The sequence below is a fragment of the Streptopelia decaocto genome, assembly GCF_964273445.1.
Source record: "Streptopelia decaocto genome assembly, chromosome: Z".
Taxonomy (NCBI): Eukaryota; Metazoa; Chordata; class Aves; order Columbiformes; family Columbidae; genus Streptopelia; species Streptopelia decaocto.
In genome coordinates this window covers 80,160,261-80,179,075 of record NC_138657.1, presented here as the reverse complement: position 1 = coordinate 80,179,075, position 18,815 = coordinate 80,160,261, and the positions used below count along the sequence as shown (strand labels likewise).

Here is an 18,815-nt window from a genome sequence, read left to right as displayed (position 1 = left end):
CTACATGGAGACTAGTATTTAAACAAAGGCTTGATATCTTGTCCCCTCCACCCCTGAAAACTCTTCCAGTTACCTTCTGGGAGCTTCATTTGGGATTCGGTCACTTCATTCCAGAGGAACTGCTTTCTTTACGAAGCTGAACAATAACATTGGAATGAAATCATCTTAATTTAGAGCTACCCAAGCTGCTTCAGAAGAGCTGTTCGATAATATTGTTACACAGGTCAGCCTTCCACAGAACTCAGGATGGTGTTTTCATTCTCCAAAACCAGTTTTAAGAATAAACTGAAAAGTTTAGATGACAAGGTTGATCCTGTCTATCCAGCAAGTAGAAATGTAGTAGGTAATAATAACAATTTAATTACATAAATGCAAATATAATATATTAATACAATAATATATCTTGATAGTGATTCTGAGACTAATTCTTCAAACCAAGAAAGACGTAGAAGGGAAAATAAACCATTCTGGGAGGGGTGATCAGCAATACAAGAGCTTTGCCGTTCCCCAGTGCGCTTCTCCTGTGATTGTCAGCTGGGCTTAGTCCCTTCACTGCTGCAAAAACCTGTAACCGCAGCCAATTAATGTCTCAGCTTTGCCTGGGGCAGCTTGGGGATGGTAATTAACTGCGTCCCATTAAGACACCAGATGAGAATTCATGCAGTTACATGCAGAGGCTTTGGAAGATGGAACAGTGTCCTATGACAACAGTTGTTAAAGGTGGTTTGTTTTGGTGGGGATTTTTTTTCTTTATTTTTTCGCCTTTTTTTTTTTTTTTTTCCTTTTTTTAATTTTTCTTTATTTCTTTTTATTTTTCTTTCTGACCCAGGTTTAGGCATCAGGCAACTCTCGGTGTTGTAAAGTTAAGAATTCCTTTGAACCTGAGCAGGAGCAGAGCCAGGTCTGAGCAGAACAGGGGAAAATTGGGGGGTTGATTATCAGCATTTTCAAATGCCTTGTGTGGCCAGGTAATAATAAAGTTGTTTATTCGTATTTGTGATTAAAGTTCATATAAAACAAAAAGCAATGGGGTGAAAGAGCTGTTGGACAAACAGCCTGGGAACAAGCAGCACTGATCGGAGCATTTGCTAAGGGTTTAATTAGCATCTTTTTGCCCGCTGTTGAATAATAGGAAGGGGTTATGAAGGAAGGTAAAACAAACGACAAGAAGCAGCAGTGATGTTCTCATGGAAGCTGGTTACCTCTTAACATTTGCCTCTTCTCTTGAAAAGGAGCAACAAATACAAAGTCAGTGTTGGATGAGAATACCCAGGTATTGAAATCTGAATCTTAAAAAAAAAATAAATATGTAGTTCTTTATGCATCCTGTAGGGAGCAGAAACATATTTGTGCAATGGATACAAGGGAAATCCATTGCAACAATCTTCTTCTTGAATCAGAAGAGTCTGTTTGTGCTTTACCGCTGGCATGAGAGGGACCCATCAGCATCTTCATGTTCATCGAAAGATGCCACAACCAGTTCTTACCCAGAAGGATGTTTTGCAATGAATAATCAGCAACCAGCACTGTTAGAAATATTGTTCTGGAGGAGAAGAAAGGTGGTAAGTGGTGACATTGTCCTACTGTCACCCAGGACAAGGAATATTTTATGTCCTGCTGCTGGAGCATCCTTGCATGAGGCATTGCTGGTTGTGATGAACACAGGACTGATGTTCAGTGCTCTGCAAACTTTGTGTAGGGAAAGGGCCAGGAGGTGACATACAAGCTCCACTCACTATAAAAAAGCATAAATTGCCAAAAGACATCAATCAAATATTTCCTTTATGCACAACTGAAGTCTGGTCTTGGCCTGTGAAATACCCGATGAGACTGGGAGCGAGTGGAGCAGCAAAATCCAATTTTTCCTTGTGAGCTCTTGAAACGGTGTCCCATGTCAGTGCATCTCCTTTGATTGAGCTGTGCAATTTAAAAACGAGTATTCCCTCAACTTTATTTTTTAGTGGTACAGGTAGGGTCATTCTCTTACTTTATGGGAAGGGCAGGGACATATAGAGACTTTGAGCAGGAGAATTTAAACTTTACACAGACTCTAATATCAAACAGTCTGGGTTTGTGTCACTGGTTATTTGTCTCCAGCTCCTTTAAATTGCTTGATTCTATTAGCCTAAGGAAATACTACAAGAAGGACGTATAAAATATAAAGCAGAAAGACAAAAATGAAGAAATGAGGATGGGAAAGTAAGAGGAGACTCTCCAAGTCGTTCCCCGTAGTAACAGATCCTGACAGGGGTAAACAACATTGTGCGTGTCTCCATTTCTCAAAGCGACTTCCATTCTGCGAACCGCTCGCCTGCCACATCATTTGAACTCTCTTAACTTTCCAGGATGACGATTCCTGCGGGGTTTTTTTGCACAAAGGCGCTTCCCTGCCCGGAGCTGCAGAGTTTTGCTGGCAGGAACCCAACGCTGCTCATAACTCCTCATGCAGAGCATCTTACGGGAGGGCTCCGAGCCAGAGCCCATCCCCTATTCACTTGAAAACCCTACTTTTACTCAATCTAAATAACATTTCCCAAGTTTCCCTCCTACATACCCTAAAAAACCCCACGCTATGCTTTTATTACATCTATTGCTGGAACTAAATCTGCTTCTCACGTGCTGTGCAGCTTTCCCTTCATTGCAGATGTTGGGAGTCTAATGAAAAGTCCAGTGCCAAATGCGTCGCATGTGCATGACGTGTTGTTTCCAAATATCTTGCAACTTTAGGCAACGCAGCGTAAAATGACGCTAAAACACTCTTGAGATTCCTTTTTCTTCTCTCCTCAGCTATTTGCAAACCCTGCGTTCATTTTCTGCTAAAAACCTTTAGTATAGGTGGGGCAGAGTTGCATTTAAAATTAATTTATTATTTTTTTTAATTAAAAAAAAACCTTCTCATTCCATAAAAATACACGTATATAAACTCTTTTTAAAAATATATGAATTAATGTGGCAGACACCAGCGATTTTATCCCAGGAAGTGTAAGATTTGGTGAGTTATTAGCAACTGAATACAAGATTGAGGGAGAAAAAACTCGTGTCACCAGTTTCCAATTGTACCAGTCCAACAGTTCTTCCACTTTTAGCTGTTTTTTCTGAATTGGTCTTTTAAATTAAGTTTCCATAACATGTGGCAGATTGAGAAAAACAGTCCTCAGAAGATTTCTGCCCTGGTTGACAGATGAACTAGATAATAGTGTATAATCTTTTCTGTTTTCATGGTTTGACACATTTTCACTTCTGTGTGTGTGTTTAACTCAAGGAATCAAATTTTGAGGACAGAATGTAAATCCCAAACGAAATTACAGCTTTCATTGCAGTGTTGGGTTAAACATAAACAGCAGGAATGTTCCAGATATCTTCTAACTAAATGCATAAATTAGATAAATGTCTTGAGTGTTTACAGCGACTACACTAAGAAGTGAGAATGAGGAATTTGTCAACTGATGGCTGCCGTAACTTTGTTCCCATACGGAGATTAATTTTGTCACAACCTTTGGTACAAGTTGCGCTGTTTTTCTGGGGTTGATTTACAGGCTGTTTGTTCCTGCTTAGGATGATTTGTGATGTAAATGGCTTTTTCCTGGCCGAGCAGGGGATTTCTCACGTATTATCAGCATCGCTGCTGAGAACTCCACTGTTAGGATTGGTCTGATCAAGGACAATTTGTTCATAGCGTTGGTTGATAACCAGGTCAAAACTCAGTGTTATTGTAGGAAAAGGGACTTGGCTTTCCAAAGGGAGATTGATATTTGCAAGAGGAGACACCTCCATGGATGTGGGAGGGCTGGAGTGCAATTAATTAACAATTTATATTAATCTGTGAGGGCTGAGGAGAGGATAAACCAACTTGTGTTTGAATTTGTTCTTTGCAGATGAGGTTCTTAAAGACGTGGTGCTGTTGGGTTGACAGTTGGACTCAATGATCTTAAAGGTCTTTTCGAACTTAAATGATTCTGTGATTGCTGCTTTTGGTCACAGTGCCTTAACTCCAGCTGCATTTGATATGTAATATCAAATTATTGCATTGAATCTAAAATACATGTGGACTTAGGCTGGGTTTATGGTTCCCTAAGCTCATAGCACTCAACCTACAATCTGTTGAGCTTGCAAACAAGGATGGGTTTTCTTGACCGTGTTCTCACATTGGCTCCTTACCCTCACAAACCCCACTGGACTCTCTGCTACCCAAGTGCCATCTTTTCTTCTTGTCCTTCATGACCAGACTAGTACATATTTACTAATGATAAGTGTTGCATAGACTCATTTTGGTTGGAAGAGACTTTCAAAATAATTGAGTCCAACCATAACCCACCCCTGGCACTGCCCCATGTCCCTGAGAACCTCATGTCCGTCTGTCCAACCCTCCAGGGATGGTGACTCCAGCCTGGGCAGCCTGTTCCAATGCCCCACAGCCCTTTGGGGAAGAAATTGTTCCCCAGATCCAACCTCAACCTCCCCTGGCGCAACTTGAGGCCGTTTCCTTTGTCCTATCACTTCCAGCCACCATGGGCTCTTAGATCACAGGAGATGAGGAAAGATGGGGAATCCTGCGGGATATAGATTTGTATCTATGGAGTAGACTAGGAGAAGAACACAGCCCTTAAATTCATGTGTTGTCCTTAACGCGAGACCCGTGAGATTCCCGTGGTGCGTGCAGCTCTGAGCTCGGAATCGGGCAGAAAACTTTATTTGAATTCCTTTTGCTTATCTGTGCCATCAGTGAAGGCAAACAAATCTGGAAATACAGCACCCAAAGCATAGTAAATCAGAAAACACAAGTAATTTTCATACATTTTTACGAGAGTAGCTCACTTGAGGCCCTTTTTTAGATTGAGGTGATTTTTTGCATTTAAAAAAAGGCAGTTTCACCATAGGAGGGTGCTAGTTTTTAAACCGATGCCTGCAGGAGGACAGCAAGCATGCAAATGAGGTTTTGGGTGTCCTCAGCTCCTTACTCCCCATAATTAGTCAAAGGAGATGCCATTGCCCAGCTGCAAGACCCATAGCGATGTCCTTCACTTTGACCGAATCATTGTCCTACTCATTAGTAGCGATCGCTTTCTCCTTCCTTCATGCTACTATTATCGAAAAACGCTTTTTTCAGTAGTTAATTTGAACATGTTATCACAACCTTCATGCCCTGCATGAATCACAGAATCACACAGAATCACAGAATCGACTGGGTTGGAAAAGCCCTCAGAGATCGTCGAGTCCAGCCCTTGGTCCAACTCCAGCCCATTGACTAGATCATGGCACTAAGTGCCATGGCCAATCTCAGTTTAAAAACCTCCAGGGCCGGTGAGTCCAGCACCTCCCTGGGCAGCCATTCCAATGCCTGACCACTCTCTCTGCACAGAATTGCTTTCTCATCTCCAGCCTCAGTTTCCCCTGGCAGAGTTGAAGCCCATGGCCCCTTGTCCTATTGCTGATGCCTGGGAGAAGAGACCAAGCCCCACCTGGCTATAGAATAGAATATAGAATAGAATATAGAACAGAATGAACAACCTAAAAATCCATTTGAGAAAAGGCACCTTGCTTATTTGTTGAGGCCAGTTAACCCCCCCTGGTTTGGGTCTGTCTTCACAGGACTCTCAGTAATAGGGCAAATAAAATAGTAATTATTTTTAAAGCTGTGAAGTCCATATCCACAGAATAAAGAGTGTGAACAGCCGCATTTGGCACCGGTTCCTCGTCTTGCCGTCCCCACAGAGATAAGGCTGCAGTCTGGCACCGCGCGCTCCGGCTGGAGACGTTTTGACTATCGTTTCACCTTTCACTCCTCGAGACAAATAAATTGGATTTCCTGCATGTAACGGGGTGGCTGCTGCTCATCTCACAGCACGATTCCTCTGTTTGCTGAGGTTTGAAATACTTAAGGAGGGAGTACGTCCACTTCGGGGTAGGTTTTCCAGTTTGGGAAGATTGAGATAGCTGAAGGTCTACAGACTCAATGGGAGCGTTAGTCAGTGCGTCCTGAACCTCGGGCAGATAAGGGTTGGCTTCCGAGGCTGCCCTGATCGGAGAGTTAATGGCTGGTAACAGCAAGTCTGCCTCTTGTTCTGAAGTCATTGTTATATTTTTCTTTTGTTTTGTAATATTTACAGGCCTGGCTCGCTCAGATTTAAAAAAAGAGCAAACTCTAAAGGAGATCTTCCTCCGTGGGTGCTCGGGGGGAGGAAGGATGTTGGAGCTTGGCATGTCATCCTGCGTAGGAGGGACCAGAGGAGGACGTCAGCTCCCACATTGTGGCTGCTCTTTATAAAATTCAAACCGTATAGGAACAAGCCACGAGGTGCCTTTTTCACGAGGAAATGTGTAGTAGACATCAGCCTAACGGAAGGTGTTCAACTCAACGGGGAGATCGGGGTGTTGTTTCCCTCGTTGATTCACAAAGCCAAAATCTAGGCGCCGGTTTAAACCTCTGTGCAGTGGTAACAGAGAGGAGCTTGGTCCCAGTTGTCAAAAATAATGTTCTTTTTGGCTTGGTGGGATGTTTTGGATGCTGCTGCAGCATCACACCGATTTCCGGTGAAAGCATGTCTGGGACCTCCGTCACTGGGAAAATATGCAAACTTGAATCACTCTGCTCTTCTCCTGCCACCTTTTGCATTGGGGGAATTTGTTCTACGCAACTAAATGAGAAGACAAACAATTGAGATGTTGTTATAACTCTGAATTTTGGTTGAAAGAAGCAGGCGGGTGAAAACAAGAGTTTCAACCTCTTGATCTTCTGCTTCCAAGCTTCAACTGGATAATCCCAAGGCTGCGTTAGGGCAGCAGAGAAGGCCCATGTAGGTAGTTTCCAAAAGGAAAAATGCTTTAAAACTATGAAATTAATGTGGTTTGTGCTGTCAGTCACCTTTCTTTCCCATCTCAGAGCCTGAAGAGCAATGAGATGAAAATCAGTGCAAAGAGACTTCATAGGTGGTCACCAACTCTCCACCCGCGAGCTCAAGGTGGGACAATCTGTAAAGACGGACGGTGAAATCTCCAGCTCCTTTTGAGGGTGGGGGAAGAAAAATCTAACCCTGGGCATGACAATTCCTAGAAAAAAAGTCAAAAATTGGTAATATTTACATATTAGGAAGCTGGGTCAGTGTTTGTAGGTGGTCCAGACAAGTGAGTCCCTCTTGTAGCAAGGCGTTCTTGCTCCGCCGCTTTACCAAAACAACAAAAATATGGGTTGTGTTGTTGAAATTTAACGGTTTCTTTAATTGCAAACACCCTGGGCTCATTTTGCGTTGCTGGTTGTGTGGCACACACCATGGCAAGTGTTTAATTTGCACAGTTTCTGAGGCTTTAGTGGGACTAGAAGAGCAGGAGAGGTTTATCTGGGCTTTGGTTTAGCACGATGGGATGGTGAGTTAGCCCAGGTGGAGCAGTCGTCAGTGAGGTTGTATTAATATTTACATTATAAACGACATTCCTCACATTTTAAAGTAGTCTGCTATCAAAATCAAAACAGCTGCTGTGACTTAAACAGTAGCACTTGCTGCTAGAAATTTAAAATGTATAATTGGCTCTAAAATTTGTGTAGATTCACCGTCTCTTTGACTATATAGCTACACGTTAGTATATATTGATTATTCACCAGGATTATTTTCTCCAAACCCTCCGTTGTTCATAAACCCTTTTAAAACTATTCAGGTGAGTTTTTCTTTATTGTGAAAGTTTAATAAATCAAATCAATCGGATTAAAAACATGCAATTTGCTTTTCAGGGAATAATTAGCAGGTAGTTGCCTCTGTTGTGAAAACTGGAATATTGGTCAGCATTTATAACATCGGTTTTGTTTTATAAAATGGTTGATGAAGGGAGCACAGATCCATAATTTTTATCCAGAAGCTGGAGCAGAATTTGTAGCCCAGATACACGAATTAACTCTTTCTTCTCTCTTCACCTAAAAGACTTTGCCTTTTTCACCCCTGCTTTACCCTCCTTCGAGTTCCTCTGCGTTGTTGCAAATAATTAAATTGTATGGGAGGAATTATTTTGATTTCTGGCAAGTCTTGAACCAAAAATTTTAATTTTGAGATGTATTAAATGCATTAGGTCCAAGCCCTTCTTTACAGGTCCTACTAAACCTCCATTGACTTAATTGTGACTCGTAGCAGCATCCAAAATCTACTTTTTCACCTTTTTTTAGCAACTATATGAATCTTCTGTATAGAGTTGGCAGCAAATGATTGATTTCTAAATGCATTCCAGTTTTATCACAAATATTTGCTGCAAATATGCTCGTTTTCATCTTCCTTAGCACTGGTGAAAATAGAGTCTGCTGTTATAAAACATGAATTTTCTGCAAATCCCATGGTAAGAAGACTTTTACATCCACTTGATATCGATAGAATTTTTCTGATAAGTTCATCCCCATTTGTGTAGTGGTGCCCTTTAATGCAACTGAGAAACGGGTCCAGGGATTATTCTAGTTTTTGGGGTTTTATTCAGATTTTAATTCCCTACATTCAAAAGCATGAAAGGATTTTCCATATTTATCAGAGTAGTCGCTGTGTGTACACAATGGGATCGCATGCTTGAGCAAGGTCAAGCTCCATCACCGTTTTCATGTGTTGACCAGTAGTTTTTTCATTCCATATGTTTACATCTTTTCTTGGTTTTGGTTTTGGTTTTTTTTAATTTCAGTTTTGGCAAAATTCCTCATTTTTACCTGTCGGCATTTTCAGACTGTTTATGTTTCGGGTTAAGCCCTGAAATGGATGAAATTTTTTTGTTGACAGTACCTCACCTACACATCATCAAACCTAAAGTATAATTACATATTTCGGCCTCTAGTCCTTTTTTTTCTTATTATTTGCCAAAACCAGCATATATTGTATTTTCTGCAGTGCTGCAAACAACCCTATAATGGTCCTGTCACCGTTCCCTGGCGCTCTCTGGTCTCCGAGATGTTGAGCTGTTATCTTGGAAATCTTCTGATATAAATGTATATTAATCTAAACAACATGGTATACAGAATAATCCTGACATGGCAAATAAATTTTGATTATGAATCCTTAAATTGTGATGTATAATACAATGATATGTAGAGGTTAATGATACTTAACAGTATGTCAATATGAGAGTCCTGCTTTAGTCTTTCGTTTTCTCAATCTTTTCTTCCTGTCCAAAAGTTTCCACATAAACACAATATCCACAAAGCTGTTTTCTCATATTTAAGGAATTTTCGGGGGGATCAGCTCTTCAGGTGACACATTTTCAGCTAGTTTTTCTGACCAGGAGTCTAATTTATTTACTGTTCTCTTTAGAAGTAGCCAACAAGTCAGATGTTTCTGAGGTCACCTCATCCTAAGCTCGAATTTATACTTTTTGTACAGTATATGTGGAATTTGTGCAGATTAATGACTCTGTATGAAAACAAAAATAATTTCTGTGGCGTGATTAGAAGTTTTTGCTATTTATCAGCAATATTTCCAAGCTGCAAGGAAAATAAGGTTGTAGATATGTGCATCCCTGACTGTCTAGAAGGACTTCAAAGCTGTTGGCATTTGCCAACCTATCCTAGAAATACAGTATCTTTTATTTTCAGCAAGGTGATGCTTCACAAACTTCTGCACCCTGGCAGGTTTACTGCAAACATTTCACTTTTTAAATCATTGCGTCTTCACCAGGAAACATTTAGGCACAGCTGTTTGGTTGATTTTTTCCAAAATTGACCAAAATCTTTTTTAAAATGTCAATTTCTGAACTCTCGATAGGGGCATATCTGCTTCTCCGGTGGTGGTTCAGGTCATTCAGTTCAAATTCGCTGTGCATTTGTTTTCCTGTGGTTGTGCAAACCTTTATTCTGAGTGATCTGAAAACTGAAATTGCATCTCAACAATCCTAACTTGGCTAGAAGGGTTGATTCCTCTATAGATAAATCTTCCCCACCCTTTTGCACCAGGAACATTGTATCTCATTAGGTGACCACGGGTTACTTATTGAATTTTCGAATTTTACTCCCTGGGAAAAATGTCGTTTTCTAATACACTGGCGATATTTCGCCTGCGCTTCGATTGTTTTCAACCTCTTCTTCTCATCTCGAGTTTTCTGTTTCGAAACCTCACGACGCGCTCCGAGCCGCTCGGGTTCTTCTCTGCCGTTACATTTGTACCCGTTCCCCCCGTGGATCTTCAAACGAGACGCGCAGGTCGCGCTTCGTCGAGCGGGTTTCCTGTTTGCATCCTGCATCTCCCCACCGTCGTCTCCTGTTGGGCCGTCGGTGCCCCAAACCCGAGAAGACAACAAAGATGATATCAGGCAGGTGTGGTGCAACCCGTACAGATACTTCACCCAAGCCACGTTGACTCTGTGTCTTAAGTCAGAGAGAAACAGTGTAGACGCGAACCGGAGAAAGATGAAATGGCATTATTGCCTTGGAATAATTAAATAATTGCAAAAATTCAGTGTATTAGTATCTTAGGACAAGTACTGAGAAGTTTTCTTCCATAAATTGTGCTCTGCCAAAGCACTTAAGTGCTTACATTTATATAAATAATACATTAAAACATATAAAACAATAAATATATGAGTGTTCTTATATATACCAATACCACGAATAATGTAGCAGCCATGACTGTAGAGTTGTTTTCAAAACCATCGGCCATTAATTTGACTCAGATTGGGATTTTGGGGACCAGATTTCATTGTGGATTCTGGATTTTGCATACAAATACAAATTTTCTCCCTCAACCCAAACTCCTTACAGGTTTGTCTGTTCAGTGCAAGGCGTATTTTGGGAATAAACCTTGCTGGGGTGAAAAAATCACTATTTCACCTATAATAATGACCTGTTACGGTGCTGAATCTCAACCCTTATATTTTTTTTCTTTGCCTGTTGATGTATTTTGCTAAAAAGGTCCAATCCTGCAGATGCTCCCCAGGCAATACCACTGTATTTAACTGAAGCAATATGAAACACATAATTTGCCAACATGTCATTAGGTTACCAAACAAGATTCATGGTAAGCTTTTCAAATTCACACAAATCCCATTTTCAGAAAGACTTTGAAGCTTCATATTGATGGTGAGTTAACATGAATTTCACTCTCAGGTGTGTTCAGACTTCTTTGGAAATGGCACTTTTCTCCTAAACCAGTCACACACTCTTGAAAATACCAACTCGCCTTGATGGGTTTTGTTTCAGAAACCAGCGTTTCGAACCAAGGACTTAAGGAAAAGAGGATTCTCCAGTTTTATGTTAATCAAATTCTTTGGCTTTGTTCTTTTTCCACAGCGACTGCCCCGTTTTTTTGACAAGGGCTGCTTTATATCCAGTAAAGGGGATTTTTTCTTTATTTAATATATGGCTCAAGTAGCTCGAATGCCACCGAGTTGCCTGGATCTGCGCCAGGGGCTGTTGGCTGGCACTGATGCTATCGTCCTCATTGCTAACTGCAAAAAAAATATACAATAAACAAAAAAAATAACCATGTCGTTGAACTTTTGTGGTAGGGGAGTTATTGCCGTTCAGTTCTGCATCTGTTCATCGGACTTCCTGTGGTTTTTCATCGAATCGTGTGATTGACGGAGCAGACAGTCTGCAGAGTTCTCAGTCTGTCTAGTTCTATACGCTTGTCCCGACCACTAAAATCTGACTTCTGCTTTGTCTGGCGGGAGAAAACGAGATAAGGTGCCACTGCGGGTTGATTAGCCGGAGCTGATAAGTGTTGTCTGTGTTTAAATTGTGCTGTTCGAATCCTCGCGTTACCTCCGGCTCTTGAATTTTCAAGTGTTGCCTCGGGTCGGTTTGTTTTAAGCCGGCTGGGGTTGTCTCTGCTCCGGTAACCACTGGATAAATATGCAAATAACAGCTCCGCTGGACTCATTTATGGCAGGGCAATGAGTTCAGAAGCTTAAATAGCGAAGTGCGTGGGTAATGGAGAATTTGTCCGTCTTTCCTGAACGAAAAGCTGTGAAGGAAAAAAAAGAGATTATTTATCCCATGCCAAGGTGTTTCCTCTGTTATTAGGATTGCTGTTTAAGATGCCTTAGATTGGTCCCTCTTCTCAGAAAGTGCTAAAAATCATGTTCATTTGAGTGTCACACAGCAAAAGCTCCCCATTGCTTATTTGGAAGCAGAATGCACAGGAGACCAAGAGCACAGAGCTGAACTTAAACATTCCTTGAATTACTGTCTGTCCAAAATCTTAAAGATTTATGGCATTGGTCAACATTTTTATGTGGTGTTCAACCCTTGCCTGTGATAAGTTGTTTTAGAGTCAATCTGATAAAGCAGAAATGCTTTGAAGTTACTTTGATTTGATGATTTTGAATGTCAACAAATTTTGCTTTCGGTGAATGCCCCAGTAGTGAGACAATATGGAGAGGTTTTATATTTTAACAGGGGTAAATCTTACAATACAGAGCCTGGTGCAGAAGTTCTCTCCATGCTTGAGCCTCTAGAATTTCTCATTTTAATCCATGAGAAGCCATAGCCACCACCCAACCATGGATCATTGCAGTTGGGTGTGAATTACCGACCTGGAAATCAATTTTTTTTATATATTTTTTTTAATATAATGGCAAACACGTATTATATCTCTCTTAAAAATCTCCTTATCTACATTTGCATTATAAAACTGCAGACTGTTCAAGGTATATGTTGAGTGTGAGAGAGTCTGGGCTGATTGCAGTGAGTTACAGTCTTTAATCTAAAATTGATTATTAAATTGCTACGGTACGATCACAATAGATGCCAACATTGATCACTCTGAAGAAAGGCTTAATAATAAAATCAATGCCTGACTGTTATTGCCTGACAATATGAATGCTATCTGATTTGTTTTAGGCTTTTCTTCCAGCAGAGATAATGGGATAGGAAGAGCTGAGCATCTCAGATGTAACTATTGGAATTTCTAAGACAATTTTACCTATTGTTGCAAAGCTTCAGGTGTTTCTTAAGTCCTGAATGGTCCCAAACCAGAGTGTCTGCAGACACCAGTCAGTATAATCTGTGATCCTGAAGGCGTAAAACAATTATCTGTGTTTAATTCAACTCAAATTAGTGTCTTTAATCACTTTTTTTCCCCTTCCCTCGCAGAAGAACTACTCCAGGCTGCATTTGGGGTGCAGAAGGACGCCTGCGTGAGGCTTTTACTCTGCTAGGAAATGTTGTGGCGGTTTAATCGTGAGGTTTAACCATTTGTTCTGCTGACGCAGCGCCGAACCGAACGTGTTCCTGTCTGCGCCAACCACAAGTCAGGAAGCGTTTGGGAGGGAAGTGGGGAAGGTTACGCTGGGGAGAAACAGAGTAGAATATCAGGTTTTAAAAAATAGTAATAATAATGGTTAAAATCTACATGAGGGCTTGATTGGAGTGAGGGTTAATTTGATGAAAGAAGCGTGGTGTCCTGAGAAGAGGGATGGGGTGGCAGAGAGGGAACGTGGGTAGAGCTCGAGGATTTGGAGCCAAGATGGGAAGGAACAGGGGGGCGGTAATGAAAAGGAGGATCTCACAAAGCTGATGAGAAACAAGAAAACTTGAGTATAAAATAGAAAGATACACTAAACAGAGATCATGAAGATACAGCGGGAGGGAGTTGGGGATGGGAGTAGGCCAGAAAACAGGGAATTAGAGATGGGGGTGAGTGTCTGGGGTATGATACCTTAGAGTGAGGAAACAAAGTGATGTGGGAGATTAAACAAACTGGTCCAAACAGAGCAGGGGAGGAGGGGTTGTAGAGAGGTGGTAGAAACTGGTTTAGGGGCACAGAGGGGCGATGGGAGCTTCTCGACCACAAACTGCATGTCTGACACAGGAAACGAAACTTGCTGATGTACCTTAGAGGTTCTGGGCTTTGAACTCAACAGCAGTTTTATGTAGAAGCAACTTTAACAACCTTATTTTTGAGCTGCCTACATTTCTTCCTTTCCGTGCTTGAAAGGGGCCTGTGAGAAAGATGGGGACAGACTTCTGAGCAGGGCCTGTTGTGACAGGACAAGGGGTGATGGTTTTAGACTAAAGGAGGGAGATTCAGGCTGGACATGAGGAAGGAATTGTTGTCCCTGAGGGTGGTGAGAGCCTGTCCCAGGTTGGGCAGAGAGGTGGTGGCTGAACCATCCCTGGAGACATCCCAGGCCAGGCTGGACGGGGCTCTGAGCAACCTGAGCTGGTGAAGATGTCCCTGCTCATGGCAGGGGGGGCACTGGGGGAGCTGGGAACGTCCCTTCAACACAAACTGTTCTGTGATTCTATTCTGTGATTCTTAAACTAAGGTGATAGTGCTGGAAACAGCACTTTCCTCCTTCCCTTCCTGATTGCTCTAGGGATGAGCTCCCCACATGTTCCAAAGTCATCAAGTACAATAGTGACAGCCACACCGATGGCCAAAATGCTTCCTCCCAGGGGAAATATTGGTGTCCAGCTATGAAGAGCTGTGATGAAGGACCTGACCCCAACATCAGCCAAACCACAGCTGCTCCAGAGCTTTGGAGCATGCTGGAACATGACATCAATATCCTCATCAGTCATGGAATTATTGAATAGTTTGCATTGGAAGGGACCTTCAAAACTCATCCAGTCCAACCCCTGCCATGAGCAGGGACATCTTCACCAGCTCAGGTTGCTCAGAGCCTGGTTGAATGAAGCTGTCCATGGAGACATGTTTGTCATATAGGGGATGGCACCTTTTTGGGTTGGTGTAAATTGCACAGTTGGCGTTTGCACCAAACTCCTCTAGTAACAGAAGCAACACAAATAAGCAGTGGGGTAGTTACCATGCTCTCTGACTGCAAAAATAAAAATAACTTGTGTAAAAATTAAATTAACAACCCTGAAAGCCAAGAAACACCCTTTCAAAAGAGACTCTTCCAACCAGAAGGGTCTTGTACCCTAAACGCAAGGAAATGGGACACCGGAACTTCAAAAAAAAATCATCAGGTTATCCCTTCATTATTAATGGGCAAAGAGGCTTCTTGGCCATCGCTGCACTTGTTCTGATCATGTCACACCAGAGAGGTTATTCTTAGCCTTAGCCACAGCCTTATAAATAATAAAATGGGTCGTGTTTTATCTTACCCCAGTGATCATTGTCACTCAGGTTTTAGCTGAGACGCTGCCAAGCTCTTGGCACAGGCAACATTTAGAAGTAGATTAAAGGACTGAAGAGTGCAAGACAAAAGTGGGCTCAGCTCTTCCCCCAAACACGCGCTTACCGAGGGGCACGCAGTGGCTTTGCCATGTATGTGCTGCTTTGGGAGGGGAAAAATGAGAGAAAATTGAAAAATAAGGTCTACATAGTTACAACCTTAGAGGCTGAAGTGGGATAGATATCTGACATGTTGCGCATCTCTATTGAATGGTTTTAGACCTTTTTATGTTTTTTGCTGTTAGAGTCATTCTGTGTGTCCCTCAGCAACAGGAAATCCAAGGCACAGAGGCAATGACCTGCCCAAAAATACAGAGCGCAGTTGGAGGTGTCCTCCAGGAGCCCGTCCGTGGAGCCACGCTTCCCACCGTGCTTCTTGACGAGCATTTCTCTCCTGGAAGCTTCTACATCCAGAAAGTCTTGGAGAATTAGAAGAAAAAAGTCAATTTGTTGGATTCCTGAAAATATATCGCAGGCTGTGTTTATTCTAACAGTCTTTCCAAAAGATTCTTCTGCTAAGGAGCTTGGTGCAATTAATAGCAAAATGCTTTTTAGGGAAAACTGTGATGAACAGGTGTGTGCATGTACAAGCCTGTTTTTGTGGGGCTGCTAAAACTGACAGTTTTCCTTAAGACCTTTGTGTTTTGTAAAGGATTCACATGTTTAGTCTTTGTTAAGAGCCAAATTGAGCGTGATCAACAGTGAAAGAGTTGAATGCAACATGCCAACGTAGCATTTGGTACAAAGAAGAAATTAGGAGTTATTTTTTTATCGTGTAAATATTTTCCTTTGGGTCTAATGGTTCAGTTCCTTCCATGATTCTTTTTCACCAGACCTCTTCAGTGTTTCCTCGGGCTGTGTGTTCTCAAACAGAAGCGCAAACCTTCCCTCAGCGGACTTTGCTTTCTCGTTGCAGAAGTTCCCCGAGCTGAAGTTCAAGTACGTGGAGGAGGAGCAGCCCGAGGAATTCTTCATCCCCTACGTTTGGTCCTTGGTCTACAACTCCGCCGTGGCCCTGTACTGGAACCCGCATGACATCCAGCTCTTCACAATGGACTCCGGCTGAAGGAGATGCCCCAACCGAGCCAACTCAACTCTTGTCTTCTCCCAGAAAACGAAATTCCGCACGGCGTGTGAATACGTGACCCCCTCCAGCGTGCACCCTCTCACCCCAAAGCTTACGGAGAATGACGCTCGTCGCTAGTGTACAGTCCAACATTGATATTTCGGAAGCAGATCGCCACCAATACGCTGGACAGACTGTGGTGTGAGGAACTGAGGGCTTGTAGGCAACCTTGTATTTATAATCTTATAATGTAGAGCTTGTTTGATGAAAATGAGGCCTTACACAAAGGGGATGACATTACTACCACCTACATACCTGATTGTTCTTTTAACTTTGTGGGGTAAATGAGGAAAGGGGTTGCAGACCTTTGATTTGGAAGTTGTATTTTCATTTCTTTCAAGTGAGATGGCTTTGTTGGGTCAAGGTTTCTGTGATCTGTTGGATTCTGTCATGAGTTGCTCGTTACCTCATCCCATGCTTCTTTTTTTTTGGCATTTAATTGCTGTCTGCACTGTCATCCGAGGGAACTCCAAGCAGCACATTAATCAGATTAGCTCCCAGGCACATTCAAAACACTTGTTTTAGGTGTCAAAATGTTTGTGGGAGGATTTTCAATAGCAAGTCTTTTTTTTTCCTGTTTGTTTGACTGGCAAATATTCTATCGAGGGCTAGAAACACCAGCTTGAAGAGTCAGGTCCCTTGCAGACTTGTTTTACTGTGCTAAAGTTGTTCTGGAAATTGAACATATTGGTGGGGAAAAACATCTCCAAGGAAAATAGTTAAAAAGATTGTAAGATAGGCCAACATCCCGTAAAACTTTGTAATGGTGACGGTGTCATGGGGATCCTTGAAAAAGCTTTGTTTTGAAAATCCCGTTTGCTATTAAAGGTTTTACGGCAGAAGTATAAATGTATGTGAATGTAGAAGAATTCTCTTTGTTGTTATTTTCAAGTGTCCTTTCCTGATATACCTGTTTCCGCAGTTGGAAGAACACAAGAAATGGCTTGACCTGATTCAGAAAGAACGTTTTTTTCAAAATAAGGATTAATAATGATTTTTTTGCTCTGGGGATGCTCCCAACGGTGCCTGTTGCACATGCGTTGAACGCAAATCCCACATGCTGCTATGTGGAGAACTGTCAGCAGTGCATTGCATGCCAAAATATAAAATATCAAGGAATTCGGTCCTAAACATAGGTGGCAACCCCCGGTGCTCACTGCCTGCTTCAGCATGTTCTGTTTATTGACCTGAAGAATTCAGTCCTTCAAGTGGCTTTACATAGAATTTCTTGCACCTTTATTTTTTGCCCTGGAGGATGCGCTCGGATTGTACTTTAATCTGCTTACTTAGAGGTGGGAAGTCCATTGAGTCCTACACAATCGGAAGTGTTGGCTTTAAAAAAAGAGCAAGCAGCTTTCCAGATTTATTTAAATATAACTTCAAAGCAACATAAACAGCCTAGGAGCATTTAGGAAAAACACTTTTGAGAAGAAAAGGCAATAGTAAGACTGGAAATGCAGTTTTTTGTAGGAAAACGTGAGAAGTGAATGAACCGTGACTGAGCTGCACATAAGTTTATGCTGGTTTTCGGATTTACATGGGGATATTTTTTTGGCCTTTGAGCAAACGTCAAAGGGCAACGACTCTTTCTGGTTATCGCAGTGATCTGTAACTTTGTCTTTATTAAAAGACCGAGAGTGTTTGTGAGTCAGCAGAGCCGTCCAGCCTCAGGAAGGCCAGGCTGAAGATGCACTTGTGACCTGTGGATTCAGTTTTCATCTGTCCTAAGCCGCCCCATGAGCACCTTCCACCCCGGAGTGGGGAGAACTTCATGCAAAACAGCTCAGGCAGAGCAGAGGTTTATCAGCATGGAGAGAACCTGGGTTTTTTTCCTTTGAAAAGGGCTTTTTTTTAATCTAAGAGAAGAGTCCATAAAGCAGCAATCAGATAGAATAGGTCAAACCAGCTGCTGAATCAATGTAAGAGTCACACGGTAAATTATTTCTCGCCATCGCCTTGTGGTGACATTGAAGCACGGAGGGAACGGGATCGTTCCAATGGCATAATTTCCTTGTGAATTTAATTAATATGTGATGCTCCCAGGGCCCAGCTGGTTTGGAACAGCTGGAGTTACAATCCAAAGCTGAAAAAGCAGAGCCAGACCAAGATTTATGCTGAATTCCGTGCTAGTCCCCCTGGTTCTTCCAAGAGCTGGAGCATGATGCGGATCTGAAGTCTGCAGTCTGGCGTGGTCACAAACACTCTGTTTTCCTTCAGATCTGTAAAGTGTCACCTTAGGGATCCTTTTCATTATTTTGTGTGAAGGATTTATTATGCGTAATAAAAAACAAAAAGTAAATACGGGCTGTAGTTGTATTTGTTTTATGTGATAGAAGCTGCATGGTGACATTCGGCCAACGGGTCTTGGTCTTGGTCTGGTCATCAGACCTAAGGTGCATGAGGTTTTATGACATTCCCCATGATATGCAATCAAAATAACATTGTTTTATTGATTGTATTAAGTAGATGATTGTTTAAATCCATGCTTGGTGAGGGAAGGGACGTGTCATGCCACAGCATCCTGCTGAATCCCACCTATCAGAGGGCTCTTGGCCAACTCAACTTGTGTGCTCATGGTAGGTGCAGCTCGGAGGAGG

General features: G+C 42.0%; 1 protein-coding gene across 3 annotated transcripts in view; it reads left to right on the top strand.

The window, feature by feature from the left end:
• The window catches only part of DYM (dymeclin), a 183,695-nt gene extending 165,178 nt beyond the window's left edge, over window positions 1-18,517 (top strand). Inside the window, exon 17 of one of the 3 annotated variants that reach the window (XM_082074229.1) lies at window positions 16,009-18,517. In XM_082074229.1, the coding sequence (XP_081930355.1) occupies window positions 16,009-16,158 (150 nt within the window). In that variant the 3' untranslated portion in view covers window positions 16,159-18,517. Of the gene's footprint in view, window positions 1-8,849; window positions 10,514-16,008 lie in introns of those variants that run through there. The other 2 variants (XM_082074231.1, XM_082074230.1) reach the window with 2 other exon arrangements.
• Window positions 18,518-18,815: the final 298 nt, after the last annotated feature.